The sequence below is a fragment of the Centruroides sculpturatus genome, unplaced genomic scaffold, assembly GCF_000671375.1.
Source record: "Centruroides sculpturatus isolate CEXI.00-Female unplaced genomic scaffold, Cexi_2.0 scaffold356, whole genome shotgun sequence".
In the NCBI taxonomy this organism is placed as follows: Eukaryota; Metazoa; Arthropoda; class Arachnida; order Scorpiones; family Buthidae; genus Centruroides; species Centruroides sculpturatus.
Genome location: NW_019384626.1, coordinates 592442 through 617559, shown reverse-complemented (window position 1 = coordinate 617559; position 25118 = coordinate 592442). Strand labels below are relative to the sequence as shown.

Here is a 25118-nt window from a genome sequence, read left to right as displayed (position 1 = left end):
TTATTTATATATTTATTTTTTCTTTTTGTTTGTCTATTTGTCTATTTATTTATTTATTTTCTCTTTTCTTTACTTCTTTCCCAACATTTGTTTTCAGACTTTTTTGCAATTGTCATCTGCACATAACATCAATGTAATTGCTTCTGTAATTTCTTGCCTGATTATGCTAGGCAGCATCAGGCTAAGTAATAACGATTATTTGATGATGATGATGATGTTTGACTACAAGAATTTTAGAATTACAAAAATAAAAGCTAATGAACAGTTTTTCATCATCTTTCAAATGACTATTTAGTTCAGTTTTCTTTCTTCCGAGGTAAAAACTACATTACATAAACTTGTGCAGATTTTTTTTTCCAGACACCAATTATATTTATTCTTAGAACTATTTAGAAATAAACACAATTTAAAATTTTCAAAAATAAAAATAAATTTTATAAGCATATGTTCATATGTTCAGAAGCAATGATTACTTAATAATAATCTTTTCACGAAATACATAAATTGTTTAGTTCTAACAGCTATATATTTTGTCTTCTGAAATTTTTTTTAACATTAAAAGCCTATTTGTAAGATTTGGCACACTACATAAAAGTCTTTTTATACTCTTTTAGGAGATGGCTGCTTTTGGAACTACATAATTATCATCTACAGCATAAAAACGTTTTTGAGAATTTATCATCACTCAAAATATAAAAATTAAGTTTATCTTTAAAATACCAAACTAATAAATATTTAAATTTTCCTTATACACAAAAAATTAATTATACAAAATTAACATAAATTTCCACCAAAAAATATCTAAAATTGGATTTATTTGGAATATTTAATTTAAGAATTAATAACAAGTTAGTTTTTGAGAAATTTGTCTTATAAACTTTTCAAACAATAAATATATAAAAACCTACCTTAAAAAATATATTATATAAGGCATCAATTAATCCGAAAAAGACTAATGATGATTTATAGACAGAATAGTCTTTAGGAGTTGTATCGGCAAGAGAATTTCCACCTTGAGGTAGAACGTGTCTAGCATGAGCCGTAATTAAAGTTCTTTTCAAAAATGCAATGCGTTGTTGTTGCCATTTACTAACTGGCTGAACTACCACCGACATAGTCATCCAATAAAATGATCCTTCGGCCTAAATAAACAAATTACATTTTAAATTTAACATGGCAAAAAATTTTTGGTGACTAATATTGTTTATAATTTGTTTAATAATATTAAATAAATATTAATAAAGATTTCTATAATTTTCAAATATTAATTTAGAGTAATATTTTGATCTACAAAATAATTTAATATTTCAATAAATTTAATTTCTAGTTTATTTATTTAATGTTAAAACCACAAAACCAATAAGAAACAATTTAAACTTCTATTGAATTTTCATAAAATAAAATTATAATAAAAGAATTTGATACAAACTACTAATTCATATTTACACAACATTTTAATTTGAAATTATATATATACTACTAAGTTTTCACATATTAAGTTTATTGGAAAAACCCACTGTGTCTAATTTTTATATTGCCTAATATAAAAATGATTAGTTTGTATAAACATGCATGAGCTATATACTAAATATACAGCGTGTACTGAAAGTTTCCTTATTTTGTTTATATATAGAACACGACCTGTATACAAAATGTAAATGAACAAAACCCATGCACAAACCATCATTCGTACACATTTACATTGTGTTTGTACTCAGAAATTTTAGAGTAGTTGGAAGTGTCCACCTTCTATCTGGAGGCAGAGATCCCATTTAATGACACACATTCCTACTTATGTATTGTAACATCCTTGGTGTAATATCTGCTATGTTTGCTGAAATGTTGCATTTCAGGTCTTTTAAGTTGTGGAAATTATTTACAAACTATTTGCAAGATATCTCCAAAAAAGAAATTTGATAAAGTCAAGGATATTGAGATAACCACAACTCCTTAGAAATGATGTGGTAACGAAAAAACTGATCCAGATTTCACAAAACCTTTCAACAAATTCTTACAAAGCAGGCTTACTTATTGGTACCTTGTTGGGTAATTTTTTCTTGAAAATATTCACACAATCATTTGTAAGATTTTGTGTCAAAATAAGCTTTCCAAAGGTTTAACTTTTTGTTTCATATTAAGAACCATACTCAACAATGGACACATTTCCCACTTTCCAATCAATGATACATGGTTACCCACATCATATGGATTTGTTTGTAACACTTTCAAGATCATCACAAATCTAAATCAGTACTGCTCTCTTATTACTTTTTCAACATAACAGGAAATAATTTTCAAAACATGAGTAAAGGAACTTGTAAGATAATTGTAAATAAAACAATTTTAATCTGTGTGACTGTGTTGCTGCAATCTTATACACCAGTATGATAAGTCCTATTAATAGAAATACACTGTTATGGTGATTGAAAGAATAACTTGTTTAAATTAAGGACATTGATGCATATTAATTAACAGTAAAACCCTGCTAACTTTGATGACATAGGAAAACAAAAGGCAGGTATATACAGTACAGTAATTTATTTTGACAGCTCTATATGGAAATTATGCTGAGCTTCAATAGATTATACTGCTGAATTTATCACTACAGGAAATGAGCTTAAAAAATTTCCTGACAATTATACAAAAGTAAAGCAAAGCGTGAGAAATATACTAATGGCAGTTACATACTAAGGTTTGTTGTTGGTGTGCCAGGCCTAAACTTGCATGGGCAAAAATAAAATATTGTTATTAAAGATCAAATGTTGAAAGAATTACTATATGTAATATAAAAATTCTATTTATCAGTAAAGTCCATATATGTACAATTCAATAATTCTTTGTAAAATAAAAAAAAATACTTTATCAAACCAAAACAAATATGTACAAAACCTTTCCAACAATTTGGGAACTTAAATCAAATTAGAACTATCTTAATTCAGTGTCCATACAACCAACAAGAAAGATAGGAATCAATTCTATTGAAAAAATACAATAAATCTTACAAATTTGACTATGTATCACCAAAACTCTGTTACTGGACCTGGAACTGGGAAACCTTTTGCTTACCACTCGATTCTTAGCATCACTTCATTTGAATGTAAACCTCACCTTGTCTGAGTCGTCTCTTTTTTATGCAGCAGGTGTGGTGACATTACAATGTATCTGCCCACTCGCTCTATTTACATACTTACACGGTAACATTTTATTTAATTCTAGTAGTTGGTTTTTTTTTACTTATGTAATCCTCCTCACAATTTTATAATACTTTTATTTTGTGTTGTCCAGTAACAATTTGGAGGTGGGAGATCATTCTTTTAACTTCCTGCGGAAGTTTTCCACCCTAAAGATGTCATTTTGGATGATAACGTAATTTTTCCAAACGCGGTCTTTGTGAGTGAGTTTTAACATTTAGAATTTTGTCCACAGAGGTGCAGTAGTCTATCCTTAATGAAATAAAATGCCCCAAAATAAATAGAACAACAAACTAAAAATAACCCTTAAACAAAATAGAACGGTTCAGAATTGACTCCTTACACAGTATACAGCCATGTACAGTATTTACTAACTTACTGACTAGAATAATATAATGCACAGTATCACAAAGACTTATGAATTTCAAAAACACTCATTAATTGGGCTGCAATTTGAAAAACTTGTAGTCCTATAAATTCCCACTGTCACTCGTGTATCCATCTATACATTTTTCCTTAATCTTGAGAACAAAGTTAGATAGATGAAAGATAAGACCAGACATGGAAACCTTAGAGGTAGGAGATATTGATTAACTATTGATATACAAGAACTTCTGATGAAAACCAAAAGTCATGTTATTTCAATTTAAAAATTTTCCTCTGAAAAGTGTTAGATAGAATACTGGCATGATTATTATTAAAGGAAAAGTATGATGTACATAGTAGGGACAAGTAGGGACAAGCCACTACTAATTTTGAGATGGAGAGAATATATTTTAAATTAAATAAATTAAAAATTGCAGTCTGGCATTGTGACGATGTCACAATAAATAACTGATTGTTATAATTATTCTTACTCGTTAATTGTAATTTTTTGATTGTCAAGAAATTTTAAATTACTGTACAATTTTTCAAAAAAATTTGTCTGAGTTAGCAGAGGTTTATTGTAATATTCCAATAAAAATATATTATTAAAATCATAAAACTGTATTTTATAAGTCAAAATATTATATTATTTATAAAATATATTACAGTAAATATTTGCTTATCAAATCCATATAATAGACCCATTAGTCATTTTACATTTTTTCCATATATGATGAGGATTATTGTATCAACAAGAAACACAGTTTCCTAAAATAGAGAAACTATTGATATAATAATTGTGTAGCAATGTTGGAGATCCTTTTAGCATATTAGAAAAATGGGGGGCGTGTCTAGCCTGCGGAGGTGTTGGTGACTTTTTTGCTGAGCTGTTGTGGCGACGTTAGACATGGATTTTTTACAACAGAATATTAAGTGTAGAACTGAAATAAGTATTTTAAATGTTTCATTAATTCGAATAATAATTTTTATTTTACTAATGATTGCTGGCATTGAGTTAAATCCCGGACCTTTTCCTCGATCTCCTCCAATATCAAGTCAAGCAGTTATGCAAAAAAGGGGACGAGGGAGACCACGTAAAGAGCATACAAGAGATATAGAAGAAAATACTCAGACAAGCGATATGTCAGGAGAGGAATACGTAATTGAGGAACATTCTAAGAATAATACTGATATCTCGAGGTATGCTACAATTAAAGACTTTTTTGAACCGGAAGAAGATCTACTAACAAAGACTACTGAACCTGAATACTCACTTAAATCGATCTATGAATTAATTCAAGACAAATTTGATAGTCTGAACTTCGAAATCCGTTCCATGAAAGCTGAAATCAACAAAATAAACGAAGAAAATTTAAAGCTCAAGGAAGAATTGAAAGAAATGTGTAAAAAAATGCGTTTATTAGAAGAAAGAACAGATACGTACAGCAAGTTAAAAGGTATGGTGGATTTTGAAATAGATAAAATGTTAAACGAGAGAACTAAGAAAAATCTAATTATATTTAATTTTCCATTCAAAACCTCGGAGTATGTAGAAGAGTTTAAAAAANAATAAATAAAAAAATAAAAAAAAAAAAATATTAGAAAAATGAATAATATATAAAATTTCCTTTCAAAATAATGTCACAAATACTATAGGCTGCCATGCAGGAACAATATCTACAATGCTTGTTATTAGAGAAGCAGATCATATCTTTTTACATACCAAACAAAATACTGAATAAAAGTTTATTAGAATTCTGTATAGAATCCCTGTGGGCTTTAATGTACAATTACTGCAACCCCATTTAATCAGTGCAGTTTAAAATAGATATCATTTCTCAACAATACCTATTTTAACATAAAACCAATGTACCAGGATCCAGGGTTCTGAGTACATGCCATCTTAAGTTTTTGTAAATATAACTAAAATAATATTAGTAGAATCAGATTGTAAGCAGGTTAAATGTATTAAAGTCCAAATATATAATGATTTTAATTCAAGGTCTAAATCTAATGTAAAAACTGCAGTCTTAAGAGAAAATAAAGAGAAGTTTTTTGGTTTATCTGCCAATAATTCAATCATTAAAAATTAAATATTTACTTGCTGTTTAGAAGAAAATTAATTTTAAAAACATACCTCAAAAGAATTCTCTATCCACTTATCAACTGGAGTTTCTAGAAAGTTAGAAATATTCTTCTCTTCTCTTGCAACACAACGTGTTCTAAATAAAAAGAGCCAACCATACATTTGTTGTATATATATTTAGAAATAAGAATATTGTATATAAGGTTCTCAAAATGGAAAATTTAATGAGACTTGGTACTGTATGTTAATTAATTAATTAATAAAAACAGTGTATTTATATTTGCATATGTCCAAGGAAGCTATTCTTGGACATATGCAAATACAAATACACTGTTACATTCAGCTGCATCTATTTTCTGAATCTATTTTCACACAATTTAGGCCATCCTCAACATAAAAAATCAAATGGAATAGAATATATTTTTTTAAATTCAATCTTGGAATGTTAAAATGTTACAAATCATAACATTCAAATAAATTCAAACTTATTTTAAATAAAGAAAAAAGTCAAATTTAAAACTGTACAATCTTAAAAAAATAATAATAAATATAAATTAAATATCTTAGTTCATTGTAATCATGCTTTCGATTCATAAATAAATTTTGAATGAAGAGTAAACTACTTATATAAATTTTAAAATTGACATGGATGATTCATACTCTAACATAGTGAGAAAATTAACCAAATCTAGACTTTATTAATTCACAAAAAAGTGAGAAGTAGCTATTGAATAATATTAAAATCCACACTTGATCCAAAATAGTTATCTACAGCTGCTCTAAAAACCAGAGGAATGTTAGATTTAAATGGATCAAAATGGAATTTTTCCCTCAATACTTACAGCTGCTTAATGGCCATTAAGACTGACATGGGGTTAGATTCTTATTCGTTTCAAATTAATAATGAAGTGTGTTTGTTGATTCTTTTTTATGGCTCAAATAAAAGAAAAAAATAAATAAATGTTGCAAGAAAAAGTTGTTTAAAACAAAATTTTTTTGTGAGCACTATGATGGCCTTTCTTTATTGCTAGACTTATTACACGATCACTGGATGGTGTAATAAATCTAATAAGTGTAATAGGTCAGCCTTAGAAAATCACTTTATTTTTCCAAAAAGAATGCATTTCGGACCTTAAGTCCCTCATCAGCTTTTTTATAATATAAGTATATTTTAGGAATAAAACATGCAAGTTAGATTATGTTGACAGTAAAAATTTAAGGTTGTAATTCAACTTACATATTTATGAAATTGATACTACCACATTTACGAAATGTACAATAAAATCACGATGTTTAGTAAAATACTGATGACAAATCATTGATTACAGATCAAAGTTCCAGGCATTTGCTACAATATTAACAAGATGTTAATGATTTTAAAATACCACAAATAACATAAATGGAAATGTTATAAAATTTACTTTAAATGTGCTGATTTGATGCTTAGAGCAGTATAGTTAAAAAAAAAAGCAGTAAAACAAACAGTATACATAATAAAAGACACTGTTAAAACAATAAAAATAATCCGACAGATCTACTAAACAAAAAATTAAAAAACTACAAACTAGAAAAACAAAACCTAATAAGCCAAACAGAAAAACATTTTATTTTAAAAAGTGAAAACAGAATACCGAAGTTTTCATACAGAGTTAAAACACAAAGATCCAATCTTGTATAGACCTCTGAAAAAAAAATACATCTTTTATAATTTAAAGCTTCTCTTGAAGGAAAAACTAAACACCCTAGAAAAATCACATTACAGCATACAGAGTAATGGCTGTTTTATATAAAAATTAAAAACTGTAAAGTTCAAACCAACTTATATGATAGCTTCCTTAGACATATGCAGTATGTATCTGTCCATTAAAGGAAACAGGATTTTAGAAACACTGAAAACCCAAAACTGTCAACAATGAATTACAGATATGGTATCTCTAGTATTAGAGAATAAAAGATTCTATAGGTAAAATGATGGTATCCCTATTGGTTCAATAATAGATTCAATTCTTGCAGAATTAAGTATGTCCAATATAGATCAAAAGGTTGTTAACATCAATGGAATAATAGAACTGTATTGTTACGTTGATGAGTGTTTTGTAGTATATGATGACATTATTATACAGGCTGATCAAATCTGGAACAAGTGAATCAAATAGATATAGATATTAAATTTGATCTAGAATCTGAAAACAACTATCAATTACCATTCTTAGACATTTTAGTTACTAGACTTAAAGACAAAACAATTTTTAAAAAATATAAAAAATATACTATTGACAATGTTATACATTTTACATCAGTTATCCAGTTATATAAAGAAGAATATTTTTTACATGTACATAGATAAAATTACACAATGAACTACGAATGAAATAGATAAATCCACTGAAATTCAAGACATTATGAAAATGTACTTAATGAATGGTTATAGCATGTGCATGATTAGTAACTGGATTATTGATAGAAAAGAAAATACACACAAACAATCAATTGACAACACAACTTTAATTTTTTTAAAACTCATTATGAAATGAATATTTTTGAAAGAATAAATTTAAAAAATAAATTAAATAAATATGGTATAATTTTGGTACCTGAACAAAATAACAATTTAAATAGAAAAATAAATGCACATAACAGCAAGGCTAACATATGGGACCGAAGAAACATTATTTATAAATTAGAATATAGCTGTACCATACCTAGATTTTACATAGGGGAAACTGGTAAGGAATTAAAGGTTTGTTTCAAAGAACATATATCCACCATTAAGTACAATAATAACAACTTGGCTGTAGCAATCCACTTTAACAAAGAAGGTTGTTAAATAATAAGGGACACTGTTAGAATAGTTAAAAAAAAATCAAATACATATAAAAGAAGCTGGTATGAGCATTTAGAAATAATAAAAAACAAAGAAAAAATCATGAATAATAATTAGGCCCAAAAATTACATGAATTGTGGTATGTATATTTGACAAAAGGGGGTGAGGGGAGTGTATAAATAAAAAGAAATTGAAATACAACCTGAAACTTTTACTGTCAACATAATCTAACTTGCATGTTTTATTCATAAAATATAGTTATATTATAAAAAGCTGATGAAGGACTTAAGTCAAAATGCATTCTTTTTGGAAAAATAAAGTGATTTTCTAAGGCTGACCTATTACACTTATTACACCATCCAGTGATGGTGTAATAAGTCTAGCAATAAAGAAAGGCCAACATAATGCTCACAAGTATATACCAAGACTAGACAAGAAGCACATCATGGTAAAACAAATAAGTTAATTTAAAATTGCATGACAAAAAATATTAAGATAATTTAGATAAACTGACAAAATTCTCATATAGATTACTTTATTAGACTACAAAGTATTTAACATTAAAATATACTTAATGATACTATATATAAAGTCAATTCTACTCTTAAAAAACTTACGTGTTTATTACATAAAGTGCCATATGAATAATATATGGAATTAGGTGCATGTTACTTTGAGGTCCACCTCCTCCACTATCTTCACTAAATGAACGCTCAGTTGAAAACCGATGCAGAAGTAACTTCAAGTCATGTACAGTTGATATGTATCCAACGTCTCTATGGCCAGTGCATTCTTGTAGATAAGTGTTGTGTCTATATATAAGACATTGTTTTAGTAACTGAAATATATAAATTATAATTTATCAAAATAACTATTCTTTACCTTGCTAAGCAACTAGCAAAAGCAGATTCTGGAACTTGTGGACCCCATAAAGGCAACAAGCCATTACAACGTGTATTGGCATTCTGTAAAGCTGCACTATCCCATTCATCTCTTCCTCGAGCATGCCTAAATAAATTTCTAGGTTAAGCCAAATTTGTGCACCATAAAAATATTAAGATATGTGTTAAAAATAAAATTGTTGTTACCTTACAGCTGCCATATGACAATCAACATGTACAATATTGAAATGTGTTACAGTACAATAGCCAGGAGTCTTTCTTTGTCTGATTTCATAATCATCAACATTACAGCGCTTAGTATAAGTATATATACCCAATACTTTTGTCGGCTGAAACTTATAACCTTCACGGCAAATAATGCAAACTAAACCTGTTTCTTCTTGTAATTCCTCAACATGTTTTAATAATGAACTTTTTGCTGTAACCTATAAAAAAACCAAATATATAGATTAAGATTTACAATAATAAAACTTTAAAGTCAAATATCAGATTTAATTTAAACTGAATCCAACCATAACAAATAAAACATACTCAAATTTTTATTCTAAATTTTGTTATTCTAAAACAAATGAATAAATATAGTTAACTATGTTAAATAATAAAAGAATAATTTTAAAATTTAATTTCCAGCATTTTGGAAATTTCCTTGTTCAAAAAAAGGAGAAAATTATCACAGTTAATTTTAAATGAAATAAAAGAACTGATTAAAATTATGATTATTTTGAATAATATTTAATCAAAATTCTAACTTTTAACTTGATTTAAAACATGAAAAAACTCTAAAAAATTATTTTTAACTTCATTTGCATTTCATTTTAATTTCAGGAATAAAGTTTTCAAAATTTTACTTGATTTTGGAAAACACTAAATAATAACTGATAAATTAAACAAATTTATAATAATTTACCTGTCCTTTTTCATTTGTTCTCATACCCAATGCTCCTAATTGCTTCTCCCTCATGGCCATAGCAAGGCGTTTCTTTTCATCTCTTGTCTGTTTTCTAACTTCTTCTATCTTTTCAGCTACACTAGGATTTTCTTTAATAGCTTCCATTAAGTTTTCAGCTAAGGAACCAACACATTCATCACTAGAAACTTGTTCCAACCTTAAATGAAATAATCATTTATTTAATAATCTATTATTATTTATTCATACTGAATACATAATAAATATGTTAATTAAGTATTGTATACCTGTGTATAACAGGAATGCAAGTAGCACTCACAGCTAACTGAGTTGTAGCATGACCGTGACTGAGCCCAGTAAGAAAACGAAGAACATATTTTAAGGCTGGTTTAGATGTAAATTCTCTCCAATCTTCAGAAGCTAATAACAATGCCCCTCTAAAAGTAAAAGAAACATTTTGAAAAAGTGCACTTAAAATGCAATAATTATGTGCTTTAAGCATGATTTAAATCAAGGATTAATTTATTTCATATAAAATTCAGTATTTCTTGAATAAATGTGGGATTTAGACGAGTAACATTCCTAAACCATTAAGAAAATAAATTTACAAGGGGTTACGGGAAGACAAGGAGAACGAGAGAGAGAGAGAGACGAGGAAGGGGAGAAATGAAAAATGAAAGAAGATGACAATTGGTGATGGTGTGAAAGGGACAAAAAATGTCACGAAGGCCAGAACATTATTGTTTTATCAAGACAGTTACGAACACTGGAAGATTATTGTCATATCTAGTTCTATATTTCTATCACTATTCCTACAAATTTTGGAGGCTCAGCTGGGATATTGAGAGAAATTCATACAAGAACTTTCAGAAGGGCAATAATGGAATCCAGACAAGCTGGCAGAGTTAGTGACACTACAGTAAACGACAAAGAACTAAGACTGACTGTTGTATCTAAGGACAATACAATGATGGATGTGAAACACCTTAAGTGTGCTGATTTGAAAATCAAACTAGGACGACAAAAATTGAAAACCACAGGTAGCAAGAGAGAGTTGGTGCAAAGATTGGAGGTGACACTTTTGATTGAGAATGCCAGAGACAATGATGTGCAAAGTGATGATGATGCTGACAAAAGTGAGGATGAAGATAGTAATATTATGCAATATAAAAGTGAGTACTCTAAGTCAATGTTTACCTTTAGAAATGTTGATGAATCCCTTGAAACATTCAGTGGTGACAATGGGAAGAATGTTGCTAAGTGGAAATGTGTAACTAGAACGGCATGCAGAAGATAGTTTACGCAAAACAACTACTCAGAGGTTCAGCAAGAATGTATGTAAACTATGAACAGTGTACTAAATCATGGAGAGCATTAAAAGAAGCTCTTTACACTGAATTTTCTCCAAACTGAACAGCAGAAATTGCTTTAAAATCATTTTCAAATTTGAATTTTGATAAAGTTTTCTGAATTATTTTAAATACATCAGAAAACAATATTGCTTACTGACTATTAAGATAATAACCAAAACAAACAAACATGTCAATCAACAAATAAAATTGTATCACTCTACATATAATTTTATAGCTAAAATATTAAGTAAACTTTATTATGTAAATAGAAGAGTTATATAAAACTGATAATACACAGTAAACATTAATCAAAAGCTTAAAATAATTATAGCAAAAGATCAAAATACAATTTCTATTAAATTTAACAGTCTGTAAAATTATGTGTTTTGATCAAAATACTAATGCTAAATGATAAGATATTTATTTCAAAATAATTTTCAGACTGTCCATTCTCAAGGTTTAATATACATGTGTGCAAAGCTTAAGGATGGGTAACATTTGTACATGAATAGAGAGAGCCAAGAGAATTGTAGACAAATGCAGACAATGTCGAGTAATATGGCAAGAACTGTTTCTTGCCATATTACTTGACATCTAACACAGGGTGATAACACAAGAATTTGTAGAATTTTACAAATCAAAGCAATAAAAGCAAGTCTTGGTGAAGAAGATACATACAGCAATTGGAAATTGGAGAATGGATGGAAAGTGTTTATCAATGACCAGGCTGAGATACTTCTCAGTATGGAATATGTCCATCTCAAATTGCAATATAATACTTGATGTTATAGTAGGCTTGTCACAATCTGGTTCAATGACTTTTCCTAACACTGCTAGCAATTGTGTTCATCCTTAAGTTTCAGATGTGTATTATTATTATTTTAAAAAATCCATTAATTTGTCTTTTTAAATATGCTTGCCTTAGAATGCATGTAATCTAAGATTTATCGCAATAAAAAAAAAAAAAGCTTTCAAACATTTTAATTTAAAAGTAGCTTGTTATGAAGGAAGTTACACATTTTATTTTTATTTTAAGATGTGATTATATTAAGAAAGATGAATTCAATAATAAATTTAAAATGGGAATATTAATAGAAAAATTAGTGTATAACTTACTTAATAATTGGTGCATGGAGAGTTATGTATTCCATGGCATCTTGTAAAATTCCTCTTTTTACAATTAGATCCTTCAGCTGATTTCCATTCAAATTGCGTTCAATTCCAGCAGTCATCACACAAAAACATTCTAACTGCAAGTCATCATCTGGTGTATGCTCAAAATCAAACTTATTAAAATTAAGATATGGTTTAAAGTGATTTATTAGTGTTTCCATTTTTTCCTGAAATAATAAATTTAAAGTAATTTTATTAATAAGTCAATAAACTGCTCACTAATAAAATTGTTAAAATTTATTTAATCAGATTTATTGATATTTCCAAAAAGTCTAGAACAGGAGTGTCCAACCCGCGGCCCGCGGGCCGCATGTGGCCCAAGGCAAGTTCCAATGCGGCCCAATAAACGTGTAAACAAAACCGACAAATGTTTTAATTTTTTTATTATTTATTTATTTCAACGGCATAAACTCAAAAAAAGTTTCACAAAGCCATAAACCTTTATTCATACTTTATTTTTGAGTGAAAAGAAAATATTTTCAAATACTTGGAGATGTGTGAATGCGGAAGGATTACTAAATAAAGCTGGAGTTGTGACTCAAAGGATTAAAGACCCAAATTTGGGGAAAGGAAGGAAAAATGAGAAAGGACAAAAGATGTAGTAATGAGAAACGTTAAATAGATCTTCTGTTAAGCAAATATGGAGCCGTAATTTTTCAACCTTTTTCACTTCTTTATCTTTTGCCCTTTGCCTCTTTTTCCCCGCACTTGGGTCTATAATCCTTTGATTCATAACTCCAGCTTTATTTAGTATTCCTTCCAACGTTGCAAGATTTGGCTACATTGGGCCAAATGTGGCTACATTTTTTTTGCTTGACGTAAAAAATATCATTTGGCGCTTTGGCTACTTTTTTCGGCTACATATTATTTATAATTATATTAATTGAATAAAAATGCACTTTAAAATGGTGTTTCATCGCTTTTTATTAATTAGAGACCCAAATAAAACAAATATTTGTGTTTTTCAAATAAATTTTCTTTAGTCTCTTTTATAATAAATGAATTTATCTATTTCTAAGTAAAAATTGAAAGTGTCTGTAGAAGTAATTTTTTAAAATATCCTTTTTTCTTGATAAAGTTTTAATACTTATTATTATAATCTAGACATGTTAATTTTTAAATATACTTGTATATTGGGCCACAAGTATATATAATATATACTTGTGGCCCAAAACTCCTTGACTTCTTCCAATGCGGCCCAGAAAAACAAAAAGGTTGGACACCCCTGGTCTAGAAGAACATTTTTTTTCCAGACAAGAAAAATAATACTTCAAATAAGTTCAAGAATTTATCCATTTATTACAAATAAATATTTTTCAAGACAATTTAATATTACTGATCAACATCAAAGATTGAACATATTAGCAAAGAACACCTGACTTAACTGATATTCAGTTGATGGTGAAATGTTAATTGTTTTGAAAAAGTTCAGTTGTAATAAATGTCTAACTCCTAAACTTTATTTGTGAGGGTCAGGGGCCGTCAAAAGTTAGTTAACGTTAAGTTAGGGTAGGTTCTGCCACCAGGTGTATTTTGTCGGACACACTGCCAATTTTGACACAAACAGATAGTTAAGGCCTAAGGGTAAGAGTCACTCCGAAGTCCAGGAAAGAGCCTCTCAGGAGGTAAATGCAAAGTCAAATACAAATAACAAGAGTTTATTATCGAAAATTAAGTTCTGGATAACATTCTTAAAATCTGATTCAAGAAATCTGCCTATTTCTATCTATAAAATGAGGGGCTGCCTAACAGGGCGGTATCCAAACTACAACATACCAGGAAAAAGAGAGCAGTCTTCTCTCATAGGGCTGGTCAGTCTTTTGATCTAGTACCTTCTTCCCTTTTGCTTGGTCCTTCACTAGGTCCTTCGCTGATGTCTGCTGGTAAATGGTGTTCACTTCTAATCAAAATTTCCTTGCAATTATGGCAGGACGGGTCCACTTTTGTCTACTGTTGATGTCCGCTGACGTTTTCCGCCATTGATGCCTTCCTTGTATGGAATAGTTTGGTTGGGAGTCTGGTGAGGCTGGTGCTTTCTACCATTGTCTACCGAGGAGCTCCCTGATGCCTGGATTTGGGCCTCTTTTATACACCTTTCAGCACAGGAGAGTCATATGATTTACTATTATTATTGGTTCATCTTTTGAGCTGAGTCATTACCGTAGCAAAACCGTTTTAAACCTTCCTTGACTTTAGATGGTGATAATGCCGAACTCCATGGACGTCATCACTGATAGTTCCCATCATTATTCATCAATTGTTTTGGTTACTGTTAAGCTTCATACTTCTAATGCCTTGGAATGGTGTTCAATTGCCGCTATGATCAGCAGGGAGAGGAAAAACGGGAAGTGGAGTTTTTCCCACTTCCTTTAAGTTTTATTCTTTTACAAATTAATTTAATTACTTAATTTCCCTCTCATATTTTCCTCACATGTTGTGAGATTTATTTCTCTGTTTAATAAACTTAGAATGATTTAGAGAAACGAATTAGAATACAAAGTTGATATTATTAGAAATTTCTACAGGGACGTCCCTAAAATTGGAAAAATAGGCAAATTTCCTCTTACAACTTTGGTCAATATGTAAACAATTTTGGTATCTTCAAGATATGGGTTCAAAGAAAAAGAAGAGGATATAAATTATACGTAGAGCTTAAAATACAATAAAATTTCTAATTAATTAATTAAAGCAAATGCATTATTAGCAAAAGATTAGAATAAAGTGATTAAACTAAAATCATTACAGATAATTTAAATGACAATACACAAATATATATATATATATACATACAATCAATAACAACAATTTTTGGTGGGGGGGAAATGGTGGTCTTCATAACAATATTGTGTTTCTTATGATGCCAGGAAGTTAATGATGGAGTTGTCAGTGTAGCGTCAAACTATTTTATATTTGTTATAAAAGGCAATTATATTTCTTATATTATTAATTATGAAAAATGTACTATAATTAAATTTTTATATGTATGCATGTATTATGTATATGCATAATTATGTAAATACATAAAATTATATTTTTATATTTTATTTTTGCAGAATAAAAATATAGAACTATGTTAATATAAAATATAATATAAGTATTATAAAATTGTTTGAATTGTTTGTTATATATATGATAAAATTTTGTTAGTAAAGTAACAAGTTACTGAATGTAATAATAATGGAATCATTTCACATTTACATATACAGGAGGATGCAAAAGTAGGTATACAGAGAATCTGAGAAATACAAATGTTTGGTGTTCATTATTATTATTTTTATTATCTTTTATTAGTTCGTATTCCTTATTTGTGATTTAATTTGTATATAAAAATAAATGTTTTTTCTTCTTATTTTCTCCCTGTATTTTTTCCATAACAATAACTGTACACCTACTTTTGCATCCCCATATAATAAAATTTAAGTTACAAAAATAACAACACTTTAAAAGGTATTTGTTAAATGTTGTTATAAGTTATAGTATAAATGATCAAAAAATATGTGACAAACAATATCTCATTATTAGCCAGCTGTTGTTATATTACATTAGTCAAGATATACAGTCAAAACTGGTACAACATTAAGATAGAGTTGAAAATCTTTCTAATTATTCTATTCTTTTATTTTTTTTTCTATTTTTATTATTTATTTATTCTCGTTTTTCAAATTTATAACTGTTAAGATAGATTAATTATTATATTCTAAGAAGATTTTAATATCGGGTGCCATAAAATTTATCTCCAATTTTGATGACATTCTTTAAAAAAGCAATTGAAAATTTCACATTGACTTATTTCCATTGAAATTTAAAAATAAAATATATCTTCATCTTTGACTATCTTTCATATCTGGTCCCAGACTTATCTTTTATAATTCATATAGACATTCTCAGAAAAAGATTGAAGACACCTGAGTTAGATAATTATTTTCAAAGCAAAATGAATTTCATGGATCTTTTTAAACCCAATCACGGACTCCAAAGCAGTAAATGGATTCCAAGTGAAGACTTCGTAATAAAACTATTTTATTTTATTGGTATTTTAGTTTACATTATAGAGATTCTCACATTTTTGTGAAATATGTTTTCTCATAATATCCTGTAAAATTGTTTTACATTTAATCTTTTCTTTACAAATTTCCAAGCAAAAATTGACTACTGTTTTCTTATTTTGGCTTCTACCTCTAATGGTCTAAAAGACAAAGTTATGAGCAAATTTCTAATTATTATTAAACAAACTATGAATTTACCTTTTACTAACTCTCCCAATATCACACACTCTCATTTAGGTCTTCTGTGTTTACAAAACAGAGTTGTATATTTCAACAGAGTACTTATAAATTTTTTTCAATGGTCTTGTTCTTTCCTCTTATTTTTACACACACATGCAAAATTTTAATTCTTGTTTTTATCCTCCTTTTTTTAGACTTTTAATATTCCAGAGAACTTTCTTTTACAGATTTACCAACTCCATCAAAAACATAGAGGACCTACTACATCTTGACTACTGTAAATATAGACAAAATTGTAAGAAAGCTCTAAATATATACAGGGTTGTCAATGTAAATCTGGAATTTCTTCATGAGCAATCTTAGGCAGTATTGGAGATAAGACTGTTGATGAAAGTATATGCATTCATCAGGTCATTCAAGAATAAACACCAAACAGTCCACAACTGAGACCTGCTCAGGCATATTGTGAGAATATGACTGAAGAACAGCTGTATTGAAATCACTTCATGCTAGAAAATCACCATCACAAATCATGGTATGGTGTGGCTACAAGAACATGCAAATTTACAAAATAGCCAAGAAGTTCAGGGAGTCTGACAACAAGGAGAATGTGACTCCAGGGAAGGCAACTCAGAGTAAGTGTTCTGATTGCAAGAGAAGTGCAGAATTCATAGCCAAATTGATGATGATCAATCAGGATGGTGTGCAGAGCAAGAGTGACCTTGCAAAAGAAATGAGCACGGCAATGCTCAACAATCAATCTGACAGGATAGGAGTATCTGCAATACTCCTATCCTGTCAGACTACCAGTCTTTTGTCCTCAGGAATTGCCAGCTCTTGACTGAGAACAAAAAACAACAAAAAACTGAAAGCTTAGGCTATGCCAAACATCATCACTGGTCCCCTAACTTGTGGCCCATGTCCAGTCCTGACTGCAATCTCCTTGACTACCATGTGTGTGGCATGGCTGAGGCAAAGAGTAAATGTAAAGCTTTACAATACTAAGAGTGCTCTAAAGGCTTTCTTCATGGAAGTGATGATAAACATGAACAAGGAGCAAATCAAGTGAACCTGCAGCCATTTCGGGTCAAGACGGGAAGGTTTTGAAAGCTGACTGAGGCTACACAAAACAATTTCATTCTGTTTGTTGTGTACTATTTTTGTACCAATTTTTGGAAGAATATACTGATTTTTCCCTCTATTTTGAATTGTTTTTCATTACATGGCAATTTTTCCAGATTTATCTTGATGACCTTGTATATTATACCGTATTAGCCTGAATATAACGCGATATTTTTCGACCATTTATTTTCCGTTAAAAAATCGACTCGTGCTAAATTCGGAGTTTAAGTAATGGAATGTAATATAAACAAGGACATTTTCCTACAGAGGTTGCCTGTGTTATTAGCTATACAGTAGAGCGTTGTTTATCCGAAACGTCTGTTATCCGAAAGCATTCCAGTCGGCAAATTTAAATTTTCGCTAGTGCTGTGGCACTGCAATCTTCGGCTATTTCTTGGGTTAATCAAATATTTTACGTTTTTGATACTAAATTAACATCTGAAGTATAATTTTTTATTGTTTTTATATTTTTCAATATATTTATTTTGTTTGTACAAAATAAAAAAATAATTTTTAACGATACAATAGTATTCGTTAGGCTTAACATCGATGAAAATTCAACGCGAAGCGACACGCAACGGAGAAAAATTTCAACACGGGATAAATTAATATATTTTTTCGTACATGATTCGTTATCCGAAAAATAAGTTATCTGAACCACCCCAGTCCCCAATTGATTCGGATAAACGACGCTCTACTGTAATTACATAAATAAATGCTTATCTGATTGAATTTTACTTTCTTTGAATTCTTTTATGAGTATTATTTTTTTTCCTAAATATCTTTATGAAAATTTTGGAGTTGCGTTAAATTTGGGGTTGCGTTATATTCGGGCTAATATGGTAATTTGTTTTTCTATTACTGTTGTGTTGTTATATTTTGGCTTTTACTTCTGTTTTCTTTTGGGACAATTCTATTGTTAGTTAGGGAGGATCATTTTGCCTAACCAGCATTAACTTGCAAAAAATTTCAAAATATTTGATAACTTTACCTGATTTCCTAGTGTTAAGAATGGAATAACTCTCATCAATAACTGTAATAAAACAGTATTATTTCTAATAGGTGGTGATGAAACTGCTCTTAATAAGAAGTTAACATCATCTTTGTCCCCACTTTTACAGAAATTTGCATATTTTTCAGGTGATTGACTAGCAGCTTCAACTAGTACTGTTTCCATAATCTGTAGTAGTTGTTCAGTGAGTGTGGGACCACTTGCAGAACCTTGTACAAGCTCAGGAATATCTGATGTTAAAGTTAGTCTTAATGTACTTAGCATTACTTTGATTGTCCCCATTTGCGGTTCTATTAATCTTTGACGGTTACTTTTCACCTAATAATATAAGTTAAGGTATAATTGTTAATCACAATTATTTCTACAATAACTGTAATTACAAAATTTAAATATACTAACTTTGAAACAAAATACAAATAATTTCAGTAGAACAGTAAGTAATGGACGTCCTCTCGTGAGATCATTAATAGCAGCTAGTCTTTCCAACATTACTTCCAAACCACCACAATGACTCATTTCATTAGCTAATTTATACACTTCTTCATTATCTACTTCTTCATTGTCTTTATTGTCTAGTGTTTCAATAAATTCTTCAGTAGCATCACCTAACAGACCTCGCATTCTGTATACAACTCTCATTGCTTCAGATTCATTATTTTCTGCACACCAAACCTATCAAAAGATAGTGGTAAACAATCATATATCAAAATTTCAAATAGAAAAAAATAAATCAGAAAAGAAATAAAACACAAGAAACAAACTTACTTTTCTATATACATCCTTTACAGGAAGGTCAAGACTTATAATTTTATTATTCACTAATAATTCCATTCCATTATCATCTTCAAGCAGAGCAACTAATTCACAATCTTGACATATTTTATTTTTAATGTCTCTCATTACAGGGCCCATACCAGGCTCATTTGAACTATAGGGATTACCTAACATTCGACCTTGTAGAAAATCTTCTTGCTGAGGATCTTTTTCTAGAGTTATGAAGAATTCTCCTGAATCACTTTCTTCCTGAAGTTTAATAATTATCATCACTCAATTAAGTAAAAAGTCACAATTGCTTTAAAAAATTTCATTCTTGTTTCTAATATTAAATACTTACAGGATAAATCACTGAACATAATCTTTCAAATATAAAAACTGGGGTTCGAAGATCATCTAATCCATATTTTTTCACGGTCTCAACACACACAGCCATAAACGCTTTTGTTTCAGATTCGGTTCCTATTATTCAAAAAAATATATTTAAAACATTACATTACAGAATGTATACATGAATTACATTTAATAAAGAATTGTAAGTCACAAAAGTTTCCCATTAAATTACTAGTAGTGGATTTTCTGTTAATGTTAGATTTATCATGCATGTTTGAATGGTTGTTATAGAAATATCTCATCTGATTTTTTCAATATCTCACAGAACACACATCTCCAAATACAACAGTCATCTCAATATGGATAACAACAATTAATTTTCCTTATAAACGCACAAATTTGCTTTGTTCAATTTGTTATCCTCTAGAGCAGTGGTGTGCAAACTATTTTCACTTCCGACCCCCATTTTGCGAAAAATTTTGTCACAATCCCTGGATAGACAGTAGACATTTTTTAAATCATCAACATAGTTAAAGTGAAATTCTTTCTGGAATTTGTGGTTATGTTTATGCCTTATTAGAGATATGAATAACACACAGTTTTACTAGACCTTGATATTTGTTGAAGAAAAGTCTTATATTTTTTATTGTCAAATAAATTTCTTTGAATTTGGCGACCCTAAAAAATTTTCTAGCAGGGTTGAGTACATACTCTAGAGTAGTGGTGGACAGTCACTACTCTAGAGTAGCATTTTCCAATCTGGATTACTGTCCATGTACCCAGGAGATGTGAAAAAAACTCTAATAGATGCCAAATGTTAAATCAGTAATTCTTCAATTTTAATTACAGTACCTTGCCAAATTATTAGACCATGCAAAAAATATTGATGATTTGTTAGTTTTTAATGTAATAATTCAATAAAAATGCAATTGTTGATAGGATTATTTAAAATACCGTATTAGCCCGAATATAACGCAATATTTTTCGACCATTTATTTTCCGTTAAAAAATCGACTCGCGCTAAATTCGGGGTTTAAGTAATGGAATGTAATATAAACAAGGACATTTTCCTACAGAGGTTGCCTGTGTTATACAGTAGCCTAGCTATACAGTAGAGCGTCGTTTATCCGAAAGCATTCCAGTCGGCAAATTTAAATTTTCGCTAGTGCTGTGGCACTGCAATCTTCGGCTATTTCTTGGGTTAATCAAATATTTTACGTTTTTGATACTAAATTAACATCTGAAGTATAATTTTTTATTGTTTTTATATTTTTCAATATATTTATTTTGTTTGTACAAAATAAAAAAATAATTTTTAACGATACAATAGTATTCGTTAGGCTTAACATCGATGAAAATTCAACGCGAAGCGACACGCAACGGAGAAAAATTTCAACACGGGATAAATTAATATATTTTTTCGCGAAAAATAAGTTATCTGAACCACCCCAGTCCCCAATTGATTCGGATAAACGACGCTCTACTGTAATTACATAAATAAATGCTTATCTGATTGAAATTTACTTTCTTTGAATTCTTTTATGAGTATTATTTTTTTTCTAAATATCTTTATGAAAATTTTGGAGTTGTGTTAAATTCGGGCTAATACGGTATTAATGCTTTGTCTTATTTAATAAAAAGTAAGTTTTTGCATATAACAATTTGAATATAATACAAGTTAAAAAATTAAAAATAAAAATTAGTATTTTGAATGTCCATCTTTAACATCCAGTAGTGATTCTGTATCACAAGGAATACTTTTTAATACATTGTTTTTTATTTTTGTTCTCATAAATGGGGCTATGTTGCCATATCTTACAGTACCTTTCCAAATTGTTAGACTCACTGACTAAAAGTTTCTTTTCTTGTAATATCATTTAAGGAACAAGCAATTATTTATTGTGACATTGTCACAATGCCAAACTACGCTTTTCAATCGTATTTTTAAACACTGTAAATGTAAAATAGTTAACTTTCTACTTCAAAAAGAAAGTGATAGAGGTTCATAGTAAGAAATGGCAGCATAGCCCCATCTATGAGAACAAAAATAATAAAATGTATAGAGAGTATTCCTTGTGTTACAGAAGCACTACTGGCTATTAAAAATGGTCATTGAAAATACTAATTTTCAGTTTTAAATTTTTAAGTTGTATTATATTCAAAGTTTTATATGCAAAAACTTATTTTTTTATTAAATAAGACATAAGAAAACATTAATATTTTAAATAATCCTATAAACAATTGCATTTTTATTGAATTATTATATTAAAAACTATATTTTTTGCATGGTCTAATAATGTGGAAAGGTACTGTAAGTTTATACTTAGGATGATTCAAAATCTTGACAGTATTACTATAATTTTTTTTTAACAAACTTTACAATATTTTATACATTTCTAAAATTCTGAGTTTAATTATTTTAAATTAATCTTTTTTGCAGTGACTAACTTCGTCTTTACTAAAGTAAATTTTACTAGTTTAAATTGCAAATGAAAAATTAAGACTTAAATGATTATGGAGTAACTATTGTAAACTAATCCATTTGAAAATGGTTAAAGAATGTTGTCAATTTATGGCATTTAGAGATATGTAAAATTTTCTATTTTTACAAGAGCAATATATGGACTAAAAAAAATTGGGAACAACTGCTCTGGTGACAATGAGACAACTGAAAGCATTGCACTCAAAATGTAAAGAATTAAAATGATTAAAGATCATAAAACAAAAAAATTACTTGAATCTTTTTTGCCTATGTGAAGGATTGAACTTTATATTATTCTCTTAAAAGCAAGAAATATATGGAAATAAAGTAGTTATCAAGCTATTAATGCTTTAAGTTTTTCTTATTTATTATTAAACACACATGTTATGAATAATAATTGTAATTACAAGTAGTTTACAAGTAGTTTCTTTTTAAGCATTTTAAAAGTTATTAAATAATTATTTTTTTTTACAGCATAAGACTTTGAATAGAAATATATTGTTAATTTGTTGATTTGAATAGAAATGTATGATTTATTTAATAGAAATCTATTATCTAATTGCAATAACAAGTGAATTTATATTTACCTGTTGTCATTTCTTCTAATAATTCTAGTAGTTTTTCTTGAGTTTCATCAATCAATTTTGTTCTTTGTACCACAAGTTTCCTTAATGATAAATATCCATTAAGTACACATCCAACCAGACGAGATTTTGAATGTTGTCTAATACTGTCTACTTCAACAAATGATTCTAATAATTCAGTCAACATCTTTAATGCATATCCTAAAATCAAAATTAGTTGTTTAAAATAAATAATTTAAATTAATGAATTAATTTAAATTTGATTTACCTTGAGAAAGATCAGAATTTAATGTTGTTTCTTCCAAGTGAGATAAATGTTCTATTTCTCGTGTAATGAGATTACCCAAATGAGGTAATAAGCCACGAAGTGCTAGATAGTGCTTCCATGGTGTGGGATGAATTAGACTTTGAAAAAGAGCTAAATATTCTGCTGCACTTTCTCCTGCAGTTCCTAAGTCATCCAAATAAGCAGTTAACATATCTAATATCTTTCTTCTTCGACTTGGAACCTGAAAATGTTAATACTGTCACATTTGTCTGAAGTCACAACGAAATTTAAAAAAACAAATGGAGAAATTATTTACTGAAAAATATTGGAGTTATTTTGAATTGTGCTTTTATATATTGCTGCTTGTAACACTTATTTTTGGAGCTTTCATTGCTTCAAAATTGTAAATATCTTCAGTAGCTTGAGATCTCTTCAATTAATTTTTGTATTCTCTCATGGTTATCATTATTGGAATTATATGCTGATTTACCATGTAGTTTAACTTATTTAACATGACGATTCTGATTAAAACTATGAAGTCATCCACAAGAAAACATTATTTTGAAAGCTTAGACTTTTTGGAAAGTTTTTTTTAGTTGCCTCAATAATCATAACCATTAATTATTGTTAGATTTTCATGTTTATGGAATCAGTCAACCAAATGATTGTTTACCTCACAATAAAAACTGTTTATTGGGTTGCAATTTGAAAAAATTGTAACTTATAAATTCCCACTGTCATCCGTCCAGCTGTCCTTCCTTAATCTCGAGAATGGAGTTAGATAAATGAAAGTCAAGACCAGATATAGAAAGCTTAGGGGCAGAGGCCTCAATTAACTATATATGAACTTCTGATGCAATTGAAGTTATGTTATTTCAATTCAAAACTTTCCCTGAAAGGGATTAGGTAGATGACTGGCATGACTCTATTGTTAAAAGAAAAATATGATGTACAGGGACAAAACACTACAGTACTAATTTGAGGTGGAGAGCATATATTTTAAATTAAATAAATTAAAAATATGATTAAAAATTGCAGCCATAATTGCTTGTTTCTTTCAAATTTGCCTAGTTTTGAATTATCAGTAGAATGTTTCAAATTTTGCACATTATAGAACAATAGATGGAAACCAAGACTAAATTTGTTGCCAGGATGCAGTTCAGACATGTGCTTCCATTAAAGTAATAAGACATTGCCTGTAATTTTGTTGAATAAAGAGTAAAGATTAATTTTTCTTATTTTTCTTTATCACATCTGAAGTATAACAGCTCATAAAATATTAGTTATAAAATCTGTTTTATAGTCTAGATGGCAAAATGTATTTATAATCCCATTAATCCAATACCTAGGGTCTTAAACAGAATGAAAACTAATGCACACAATGTTTTAACTACTTCTTTTAGGCAGTAGTAGCAAATGCTTGTATCTTATGGAAATGTGCTAATTTCTCTTCTTTCTTTAATATATTGTTTTGTGTCTGTTCTTAACTGCTTTAGCCATATACAATTTTGAGTC

At 28.8% G+C, this 25118-nt stretch overlaps 1 protein-coding gene across 1 annotated transcript in view; it reads right to left on the bottom strand.

Annotated features, from left to right (window-relative positions):
• Positions 1 to 905: 905 nt before the first annotated feature.
• The window catches only part of LOC111625635 (E3 ubiquitin-protein ligase UBR4-like), a gene marked incomplete at its 3' end in the record, with an annotated part of 184449 nt that continues 160236 nt past the window's right edge, over positions 906 to 25118 (bottom strand). The window contains exons 61-74 of the mRNA XM_023368838.1: positions 23604 to 23844; positions 23339 to 23536; positions 20277 to 20398; positions 19928 to 20185; positions 19562 to 19834; positions 19142 to 19480; positions 12746 to 12969; positions 10565 to 10714; positions 10278 to 10476; positions 9557 to 9795; positions 9351 to 9476; positions 9086 to 9280; positions 5695 to 5779; positions 906 to 1142 (exon numbers count right to left, since the gene is read on the bottom strand). Of these exons, the coding sequence (XP_023224606.1) occupies positions 906 to 1142; positions 5695 to 5779; positions 9086 to 9280; positions 9351 to 9476; positions 9557 to 9795; positions 10278 to 10476; positions 10565 to 10714; positions 12746 to 12969; positions 19142 to 19480; positions 19562 to 19834; positions 19928 to 20185; positions 20277 to 20398; positions 23339 to 23536; positions 23604 to 23844 (2886 nt within the window). The remainder of the gene's footprint in view (positions 1143 to 5694; positions 5780 to 9085; positions 9281 to 9350; positions 9477 to 9556; positions 9796 to 10277; positions 10477 to 10564; positions 10715 to 12745; positions 12970 to 19141; positions 19481 to 19561; positions 19835 to 19927; positions 20186 to 20276; positions 20399 to 23338; positions 23537 to 23603; positions 23845 to 25118) is intronic.